The sequence below is a fragment of the Zea mays genome, chromosome 9 (assembly GCF_902167145.1).
Source record: "Zea mays cultivar B73 chromosome 9, Zm-B73-REFERENCE-NAM-5.0, whole genome shotgun sequence".
NCBI classification, from domain to species: Eukaryota; Viridiplantae; Streptophyta; class Magnoliopsida; order Poales; family Poaceae; genus Zea; species Zea mays.
In genome coordinates, this window is record NC_050104.1 from 93,970,765 (window position 1) to 93,982,076 (window position 11,312).

Genomic DNA, 11,312 nt, shown 5'->3' on the forward strand with positions numbered 1-11,312 from the left:
GGCATCTTCAGCTTCAGGTATGTGTAGTTTGGCACGACCATAAACTTGGCGTAGCAGGTCTCCCGAGTATGGCGTTGTAGGACCCCAGAAAGTATACTACCTCGAACTACAGTCGCTCGGTGCGAAAGTTGGAGGGATCATCGAACGTGACGGGCAGCGTGGCCCGTCTGAGCGGGTAGGCTTGGTTTGCGGGGATAACACCGTGGAATGGCACCATACTTGGTCGTAGCGCGGAGCGTGCGATCCCTACCCCATCAAAGGTCTGAATGTACATGATAATGAGTCTGCACCCCCATCCATGAGCACCTTGGTGAGGCGCTTCGAGCCTACGACTGGCTCAACAACGACGGGGTAGGCCCCGGGATGTGGGACCCTGTTCGGGTGGTCTTGGCGTCCGAAAACTATTGAGAACTACGACCACCAAAGATATCGTGGGATGGCAGGTTCCGTAGTGTGGACTTCCTGGTGTGTTGCCTTGATACAACGTTTGTCGTCATATGCTTCCGTCCCACCGAATATCATGAGGCATCCCATCGTCTCGAAGAATTCCACGGTGAGGGTCTCCTGCTCTGCAGGTTTCACCGGCTCGTCCAACTTTGCCTTCTTGGTGGGTGGCCTGGAGATGAAGTGCTTCAGGAGTTCACAATCCTAAAGCTTGTGGCGGACATGAAAACTGTGGTTTTGACACAGTGAGTCCATCAATTTCTGAAAATGGTCACCATCGCTCTTGGTCGGTGGCCTGGACAGTTAATCTGTGGTGGCGACTTCTTCTTCACCGTGCCGGGTGTGAAGGTTCCTTCGGTGCCTGTTCGGGTGTTTTCCGACGCTCTCTCCTCTCGCCGCTGGGTTTGCCGGTGTCACGGGGCCCTTTCCCTTATGATAGATAGCCCCTACCGTGTCTTCCCCGTCAGTGAACTTGGACGTTATGTTGAGCAAATTTGCGGTTGTCCTTGGCCTTCCTCATCTGAGCTCGTGGACGAGTGCCTCGTTAGTGGTGTCGTAGGTGAAGGCACTCACTATATTGGCGTTGATGGCATCAAGGAGTTTGTTTCTCTTTTGAGAAAACTTCCGAATGTAATCTCGGAGGCTCTCCCCATTCTTCTTGGTGCTCATTTGTTTCATTTGTTGCTCTTGTTGCTTGGCCTTTTTAATCGTGTTTTCTTCATCTCCTTCTAAACTCTCTAAGTGACTTGTAAAGCTAGCAAGAGACAACTAAGTGTGTGGTGATCCTTGTGGGGTCTTTGTGATCCTTGAGATTAAGAAGAAGCACTCAATCGGTCTAGGTTATCGATTGAGAGAGGGAAAGGGTTGAAAAAGGCCCGACCTTCGTGGCCTCCTCAACGGGGAGTAGGTTCATTAGAACAAAACCCCGGGAAAACAAATTGTTGTGTTCATTTGTGTTGATCATTAACTTGCGATTTGATTCTCCCTCTCCCCCTCTCTCTAAAAGTTCTCTTGCTCACAATCCTTTGAGTTTGCTCCCAAAGTTATCCGTATTGATTGAGCAACTCATAGCAAGAAGAACTCTCTTCCGCACTCCGCATTCATTATTATTTGTTTCTAATCCTAACCTTGGGTGAAGTTCGTGTTCAAAGTTTATAATTTACAGGTTTCGCCTATTCACCCCCCTCTAGGCGACTTTCAATATGCTAAAAATAGGACCAGTATGTAATGATTTCAAAACTACCATGGATGGCATGTTGAATCCCTAAAAACATAGGGGCTCTTTTAAAAAGTGACTCGACGACTTTATGTGATCTGCTCTGGGCCATTCATCCGGCGATCAACATCATTGATTAAATGGCGAAGCGGTACACGCTCACCCCCACGGATCACAGATCAATAGCTAAAAATCATCCACACCTTGATCCCATTCGATCCGTCCGTTACTGAACTGAGGGCACGAATCTAATCAAATGAACCGGTATTTAGGATTTAGTCTAGGTCAACCATTATCAAATCGATAGATGTTCTAATCTCTTCCCCACTTGACATCCGAGAGCAACGGTGTCGGGGTTTATCCAATCAGACGCTACTCCGTCTTAAATGTCAATCTTCTTGGTGCTACACGATGCTACGAACCTCGTGAACTTATCTAAGGCCTTTCCAGAGGCGGGTACAGCTTCTGGATGGTTGCACACATCGCGTAGCGACACAGAGGCTGCAATTCCTCGATGACGAAGAATTCTCGGCCTCTCGGGCACCCTTCTCTACTGGCGAAAGCATGGTCCAACTCTCTCTCTCTCTCTCTCTCTCTCTCTCTCTCTCTCTCTCTCTCTCTCTCTCTCTCTCTCTGCTCGGCCGACGGGGACACTCTGGATTTAATCTAGGTCGACTGTGATCAGATCAATAGACGAGCTAATCTCTTCCCCACTCGACATCCGAGAGTGGCGACGCCCACACGCCGTGCTACGGATGCTCGCCGAGGTTTATCCAATCAGACGGTACCCCGTCCTAAACGCCAATCTTCTTTGTGGTACACGATGCTACAGACCTCATGAACTTATCTAAGGCCTTACCAGAGGTGCGTACAACTTCTGGAGGGTTGCCCACGGCATGCAGCGGCACAGAGGCTTTAGCTCCTCGACGATGAAGAATTCTCGGCCTCCCGGGCACCCTTCTCTACTAGCGAAAGCATGTTGCCCCTCAGTGCATTCTGGTGAGGGTCCCAAGTCATTGCCCAAAGTGTTGCGCCGGCGTGCTGGAGTTCTCCACGTGGCGGTCCAACTCTCTCTCTCTCTCTCTCTCTCTCTCTCTCTCTCTCTCTCTCTCTCTCTCTCTCTCTCTCTCTCGGCCGACGGGGACACTCTGGAGGGGTGATGAGTGGGCTCGGTGATTTCGCGACGGCGGACCAGGGTGCGATGCAGGGCTAGGCTATATTGACCGGAGCGACCGCCAGAGTCAGCAGGCGGGTGGCGGAGTTATTACAGCGACTATATTATACATGCGTTAAGCTATTCCCAATTGATAGTATCATACAAATATGAGATGCCACATATGATTTGTTTGTTGATGTGGCAATGTATTTAATAGGAGGGAGAGAAATTTATATCTTAAATAAAATACTGCTTTGGCATGATATCTTAGGTTGTGACACAAACAATAATGCTAAGCCCATTTTTCATAGACATAACATCACACTAATTAAATAATTAAAACATTTAAGTATGATACTATACACTGTGGATAGTGTATCTTGTACCGGTATCATACTTTTCATTATCTGTTGTATTTTTGGATATCGGGGTATGATACTTTGGACTAGGAATAGCTTACGTATGCAAAGTTTTAACGAATACCCACTATGCATTAGGACATGTATAATAGAGAGACACCAAAACGATTCTCCAAGCACAAGAGATAACAACTAATAGACTGTATTATACAATGGAGTGTCTATAAATATAGTCTATTAATAAACACAGAAGCGAATACGATTGTAGATCAATGGATCGATATAACAGACGACGTATTCGTACAAGGGAAGTAAAGGCTTCTGCTACTACATGGGTTATGAGTCAGAAACATATTTTCACGGAGAGACCGCTCCGGATTTTTTTAATAAATATACCCTTTAGACATTTATGTATTAAACACCACAGTACATACAAAATTTTAACAGAGTTTATGAATCGTATCATTCCACACAAGGCAGAGACCGGAGGGCAGCAACACGTTAAAGTACAGATCTCTGCAGTTATCACTTTGTTTAACCCAATTCCCAAAACAAACCCACCTCCAGCCCCTTGGAAACCCCACCCCCACAATTACAACCCTCCCATCTTTTTATCCCGCTCACAGCACGGTTAAAAAAAAATCCCAACCAAAGGCGACCATACTCAACAGAGACGGAGACATTTTTTTTTCTAAAAAAAAAATCAAAGGTGCGGTAAATACTGCCAAAGGCATCCACCATATCGGCCCAGCCTTTGGACCAAAACCCAACGGGGGCGGGCATGAGAGAGACAGACGGGGTTAGTAAATTTTTACCGCCGTTTAAGAATCCCAAAACTTAGAAATTGCGTTAACCTGCTCTGTCTCTTTTACTTTAATCACGGTGTCCCATGCTTGCAGACTGGCAACCAGTGCTCGCTTGCCGAGCTCCCAAATATCATCGAATCCTCGTGCTCCCCAACGCCCCTGACCCGAGGCGCATAGGAACAGACTAGAATGCCCCCCGGGGGCTCTTGGTGGGTGGCCACTGGCCAGTGGACCTGGCCTAGGCTCTGGAGGGCAGAGTTGGCAGCCGCGGAGTGCGTTTTGGGATTTGCACGGTTGGGATTAGCGAGCGGGGGAGGGGATAAGCGAGCGGCTTTATTAGTAAGTTATTACTGGTCGGACGGCATGATGGGCTGCGTGTCACCGCGATCCCTATGGGTTGCGCGGGAGCCGGTGGGCTTCGGTCCAGCCGGTGGGCCTGTTTGGTTCAAGGCCCATCGCAAGTTTTTGTTTTTTTGTTTTATTATTATATATACAGGTGGGAGAAAATGGTAAGTAGTGACATGCTGTTTCCCACTCACTCATCTCCATATTTGCAGTTGTATCTTTCCCCCACAGGGCCTGAACATCGTTGGTGCTGAAAATACTAAAGAACTCCTGGGCATCAGGGTGCTACGGTCCTTTGGTCAAATATTTGGCTTCCAATAAGTGCCATTTTCCCGTACACTGGCGCCGGCAAGCACCAAATAGTGCTTAACAGGTCTACTACGACCTCCCTATTTCCCGGAGCCGCACATTTGCGCTACTACTACTAGTGCTCCCAAATAAAACAAGGATGGCGCTCCATGTTTTGACGTGAATCTAGTGACGTTGTTCAGTGTTCACCAATAATAACCGGTGACCTGTGTGCCGCTGTGCTACTGTGCTAGCGATGGAAAAGTGGTGTGCTCTATAGTATCTACTAGTGCCGTGCCAAGCATATCGTTCCATCCTAAAAAGAGCAGAAACGGGCCCAGTTTGCGAAGAGGCTGACCGGTGGGCCCTACGTTGGGGAACGGGCTAGAGGTAGTGATCACATGGCGCGGCGCAGGCGCCGGCGCCGGCTGCTAACCTAGGTATGCTCGAGCCTGCCGGATATTATCCCGGACACGATCGCACAGGCCTCTCTGTTTGGCCTTGTCATTAGTGCGGGTTTCACGTGTCTGTCTTGGCTCACCATTTCCATCTCTCCCTCCGTAACCCCCTTGCCGCCGCACCAAGATGTTATAGATTCACGCTAGATACGGCACGGCATTGTAGACTATGGTAGCAGTAGCTTACACTTTCCATGTTGTCTTCTCGTGTTGAAACGGACGGACCAGATAATGCAGCACTCTAGGCTTTTTTTCTTTTTTTTACTCCTGTTCTCGGCATTCCGGGCCGGGGTACGCAAAGGGCGTTCTTTTCCTGGCCACAAGGACATGCTAAAATCACTCGGTTCACGGCGACAATGCAAACGCTGGAGGCAGGAGATTGTAGAATGAGGCAGACCAAGCCAAAAGACTGCAATTAAACAAGTAGTAGTGTACGTACTAAGCTGGCATCTCCCCGAAAACAGCAACAGCAGCCCATGCCCCGCCCTACTGTCATAGCCACCCATTAAATGCTGCTCAATCTCCCAAGAACCGCAGATAAGACCAAAAACGGGTGGGGTTTAACGCAGCCCCAAACCAAGGGTTTAACGCGATCAATTTGTACTAGTATACTCGCACTACTACCTCATCCATCCATCGTCTTCTCTCCTCGCTGGCCAAGCTCAGGCGTAAGCGTACTAAAACTGAAGTGAGGAAGACGGAGCTGGAGAGAAACGGCAGTCACGCCCTCCATATGCTTGTTGGGTGCGGCTGCGGCACACACAAGCAACGACAGCTGCTGAAAGCGAGCGAGCCCGCGGCCACCACTGCCACTCACGCACACACACCACCTCCGCACCCGGCACACCACATGCCTCGCCGACCATCGCGCACTGCTCCTCCTTGCTAGCTCTTCCCAGTAGCAAGCGACCGCGCGCGCATGCCGTGACCGTCTCCGGCGTGCCGGGCGGCCGCGCTCTCGGCTTGAGGTGGGTGACCCAAAAAAAAAAGCCTTCGCCTTTTCCGGTTCCCGCGGCGGGTTCTTGATCCAGGCAGCGGAGGTTGTTGTTGATAATAATGGCGCACCACCGGCGTGCCCGGCTCTTCTCTGCGGCTGTGGTCGTCGCCGCCGCGCTCGTGGCGCTGTCGGTCGGGACGGCCCAGCCGGCCGCGGCGCTGTCGCCGGACGGCAAGGCGCTGCTGTCGCTGCTGCCCGGCGCGGCGCCGTCGCCCGTGCTGCCGTCGTGGGACCCCAGGGCCGCGACGCCGTGCTCGTGGCAGGGGGTCACGTGCTCGCCGCAGAGCCGGGTGGTGTCCCTCTCGCTGCCCGACACCTTCCTCAACCTGTCCTCGCTGCCGCCGGCCCTCGCCACGCTCTCCTCGCTGCAGCTGCTCAACCTCTCCGCCTGCAACGTCTCCGGCGCCATCCCGCCCTCGTACGCGTCGCTCTCCGCGCTGCGGGTCCTCGACCTCTCCTCCAACGCGCTCACCGGCGACATCCCCGACGGGCTCGGCGCGCTCTCGGGGCTCCAGTTCCTGCTCCTCAACTCCAACCGTCTCACCGGCGGCATCCCGCGCTCGCTCGCCAACCTCTCCGCGCTCCAGGTGCTCTGCGTCCAGGACAACCTCCTCAACGGCACCATACCGGCCTCGCTGGGCGCGCTCGCCGCGCTCCAGCAGTTCCGCGTCGGCGGCAACCCGGCGCTGTCGGGCCCCATCCCGGCCTCGCTCGGCGCGCTCTCCAACCTCACCGTCTTCGGCGCCGCGGTCACCGCGCTCTCCGGTCCCATCCCCGAGGAGTTCGGCAGCCTCGTCAACCTCCAGACGCTGGCATTGTACGACACCAGCGTGTCCGGGTCTATACCCGCCGCGCTCGGCGGCTGCGTCGAGCTGCGCAACCTCTACCTTCACATGAACAAGCTCACCGGCCCGATACCGCCGGAGCTCGGGAGGCTGCAGAAGCTCACCAGTCTGCTCCTCTGGGGCAACGCCCTCTCCGGGAAGATCCCGCCGGAGCTATCCAACTGCTCCGCATTGGTGGTGCTCGACCTGTCGGGCAACCGGCTTACCGGCGAGGTGCCCGGGGCGCTCGGCCGGCTCGGCGCGCTCGAGCAGCTGCACCTATCGGACAACCAGCTCACGGGGCGCATACCGCCGGAGCTCAGCAACCTGAGCAGCCTCACCGCCTTGCAGCTCGACAAGAACGGCTTCTCTGGCGCGATCCCGCCGCAGCTTGGAGAGCTGAAGGCGCTGCAGGTGCTGTTCCTCTGGGGCAACGCGCTGTCTGGCGCGATCCCGCCGTCCCTGGGCAACTGCACCGACCTGTACGCGCTGGACCTGTCAAAGAACCGCTTCTCCGGCGGCATCCCCGACGAGGTGTTCGGGCTGCAGAAGCTCAGCAAGCTGCTCCTCCTGGGCAACGAGCTCTCCGGTCCGCTGCCCCCGAGCGTCGCCAACTGCTTATCATTGGTGCGCCTCCGGCTCGGCGAGAACAAGCTCGTGGGCCAGATACCCAGAGAGATCGGCAAGCTGCAGAACCTGGTGTTCCTGGACCTGTACTCAAACAGGTTCACCGGCAAGCTGCCAGGCGAGCTCGCCAACATCACGGTGCTGGAGTTGCTGGACGTGCACAACAACAGCTTCACCGGTGGCATCCCGCCGCAGTTTGGGGAGCTCATGAACCTAGAGCAGCTCGACCTGAGCATGAACGAGCTCACCGGCGAGATACCGGCGAGCTTTGGTAACTTCAGCTACCTCAACAAGCTGATCCTCAGCGGCAACAATCTGTCCGGGCCATTGCCCAAGTCGATTCGGAACCTGCAGAAACTGACAATGCTGGACCTGAGCAACAACAGCTTCTCCGGCCCCATACCGCCGGAGATCGGCGCGCTGTCGAGCCTGGGCATCAGCCTGGACCTGAGCTTGAACAAGTTCGTCGGCGAGCTGCCTGACGAGATGTCCGGTTTGACGCAGCTGCAGTCCCTCAACCTCGCGAGCAATGGCCTCTACGGCAGCATCTCGGTCCTTGGTGAGCTCACCAGCCTGACTTCCCTCAACATCTCGTACAACAACTTCTCTGGCGCCATCCCAGTGACGCCGTTCTTCAAGACATTGTCGTCCAACTCCTATATTGGTAATGCCAACCTCTGTGAGTCCTACGACGGGCACTCCTGTGCGGCGGACACGGTTCGCAGGTCTGCCCTGAAGACGGTCAAGACCGTGATTCTCGTCTGCGGCGTTCTGGGGTCGGTGGCGCTGCTGCTTGTTGTGGTTTGGATTCTGATCAACAGGAGCAGGAAGCTGGCCAGCCAGAAGGCGATGAGCTTGTCTGGTGCTTGTGGTGATGATTTCTCCAACCCCTGGACGTTTACGCCGTTCCAGAAGCTTAACTTCTGCATCGACCACATCTTGGCATGCCTAAAGGACGAGAACGTGATCGGCAAAGGTTGCTCGGGGGTGGTGTACAGAGCTGAGATGCCGAACGGGGACATCATCGCAGTGAAGAAGCTCTGGAAGGCCGGCAAGGACGAGCCGATCGACGCCTTTGCAGCTGAGATCCAGATTTTGGGGCACATCAGACACCGGAACATCGTGAAGCTACTCGGCTACTGCTCTAACAGGTCTGTCAAGCTCCTGCTTTACAACTACATCCCCAACGGCAACCTGCTGGAGCTCCTGAAGGAGAACAGGAGCCTGGACTGGGACACGAGGTACAAGATCGCCGTCGGGACGGCGCAGGGCCTGGCCTACCTGCACCACGACTGCATTCCAGCGATACTCCACAGGGATGTCAAGTGCAACAACATACTGCTCGATTCCAAGTATGAGGCCTACTTGGCTGATTTTGGGCTGGCCAAGCTGATGAACTCCCCAAATTACCATCACGCCATGTCACGCATTGCCGGTTCTTATGGATACATTGCTCCAGGTAAGCTAGTTTTTTTTGCTGTTACTGTTAATCAGCATTTAGCTGTTCTTATTTCTTCAGCAATTAGACGTAGTAGTGTACAAGAACAGCAACCCTAATTAATGCCACAGGTCAGTAGTTCTTTGGTAATGCTGCTGCTAAGCGAGAATCTTTGACCTGTGGTTGCTTCTAGCAACCTTAACCTTGTTCTTCATCAGTTGCTTGTAGCTTAAGCTGGTAACAGTGATCACTCTGTCTCGACACTAATGAAGTTTGTCCTAGTCCTGACTAGTTCCTCACATCACTAGTATCCTTTTGGTCAGTTGGAGGATATTGTTTCTACATAGTATTATATATATTTTTTGCTTGATAGATCACATATATGACTGAATGATCATCTTCAAAAGACTCTGAATTGTTTACACATGTGTGCTACATTTCAGAGTACGCGTACACGAGCAACATCACGGAGAAGAGCGACGTTTACAGCTACGGCGTGGTGCTGCTGGAGATCCTAAGCGGGCGGAGCGCCATAGAGCCAGTGCTGGGTGAGGCCAGCCTGCACATCGTGGAGTGGGCGAAGAAGAAGATGGGCAGCTACGAGCCGGCGGTGAACATCCTGGACCCGAAGCTGCGGGGCATGCCGGACCAGCTGGTGCAGGAGATGCTGCAGACGCTGGGCGTGGCCATCTTCTGTGTTAACACGGCGCCCCACGAGCGGCCGACGATGAAGGAGGTGGTGGCGCTGCTCAAGGAGGTGAAGAGCCCGCCCGAGGAGTGGGCCAAGACCTCGCAGCAGCCGCTAATCAAGCCCGGCAGCCAGCAAGGGTGACCGTTACCGACGGCGTTGGACCGGTTTATGGTTTCGCATGGTTGGCGGAGCAACAGGATCGAGCATTCGTTGTAGTGAGAGTGACGCAGATTGCAACAGGTAGAAGAAAAGAAGGGAAGCAGAGTAGTTTTTTTTTTTTTTTTGATAATTCAAGGGCTAGGCGGCTAGCTTAGCTTTGGTTAGGCGATTCTTGTACAGTACCGGATGGTCTCGCAGCCCGTTTTAGCAGGGGAACTTGATGAATGAAAACTTATCTTGCAATACATCCGTGTTCGGTTTGCATCTTCTGGTAGATGCAAAATGTTGCTCAGTACAACCTGTCAGCCGACATTTTTTGCACGTGAAAGTTGAATTTAAATTTTGTTGAGTTACATGCGACAACCAATTTACCCAGAAACTTAAGTTAAATTATAAGAACTGGACAATTTATTTACTATAATATACTTCTCACGTTGAGGCTCTCGTATCTTAGACGTGAAAAACGAGTTAACAATAATTATTTTATTTAATTGCGTTAACTACAATTTGAATTTGAGATTTCTCTATAGTCTCAATCTTTAAAAGTATTGTGCAAGTGACATATATAGTTGTATAAAAGGAAAATTTACATGGCAAGTAATAGTATTACCGAGATTAGGGCACACAATATAAGCCTTTATATGGTAGGTAACATCACCCTAAGATTAGGGGGCTGAGTCTCAAGCCCAATAGAATCAAAGGCAAATGATCCTTTCATAATATATTTAACCTGTTATTTTTAACATATATAACATTCTATAATAAACACACCTTAAACTGGATGGTATGAAACTAAATTCAGATTGCAACAAATTTTGCTAAATGGTGAACAACCAAAGGCTTAGTCACGATATCAGCCATATGTTGGAGTTAGTGAGCCTCAAACGCATCTAGGTATACGAACAATCATCGAGGGAGGGTGACTCGATTTTGGTCATTATGGAGGTCACAAATGGGTCGTAGTCGACCGAGAGCCCCACTAACAGATAGGTGTTGGAGGCCTTCGTCTTTCGAAGGTCCTCAAAAACATGATTTAATAATGTTTGTCGAGTGTAATATATGAACATGCGTCTTCGGACTCGGATCAGAACCACAGTGTGAAAAGGCTACTTAGACTTAAAAGGGAGCTTCGGACTCGGATCACGATATGAACCATAGTATAATATATGAACAGGCGTCTTCGAACTCGGATCACGATATGAACCATAATGTTTGCCGAAGCTACGCGCAAGGGAGCTTCAGCATAACGGCAAAAAAGGGAACCGACTTAAAAGGGAAAAAGGCTATTTAGACCTCAGTGGACTACCTTAAAGTCATTAGCAATGTGAAGGGCATGAATATAATTTTACACGGGCTGTGTCCCGTGCTTATAAATAGATGAACAGTACCCTCGTACTGTTCACGCTGACTTGTACTCATTTTTGCGTCACGCTTGTACTTTCATTTTCTGTCAAGCCGAAGGTACAAATGTAATTCAATATTGTTATTATTCATTTGTTCATTT

At 51.7% G+C, this 11,312-nt stretch overlaps 1 protein-coding gene across 1 annotated transcript; it reads left to right on the forward strand.

Annotated features, from left to right (window-relative positions):
* The first annotated feature begins 7,702 nt into the window (after nt 1-7,702).
* LOC100274113 (uncharacterized) lies at nt 7,703-10,049 on the forward strand. The gene is made up of 2 exons (NM_001148492.1): nt 7,703-8,979; nt 9,402-10,049. The coding sequence occupies exons 1-2, from the start codon at nt 7,728-7,730 to the stop codon at nt 9,788-9,790; spliced, it is 1,641 nt and encodes a 546-aa protein (NP_001141964.1). The 5' UTR covers nt 7,703-7,727; the 3' UTR covers nt 9,791-10,049.
* Nucleotides 10,050-11,312: the final 1,263 nt, after the last annotated feature.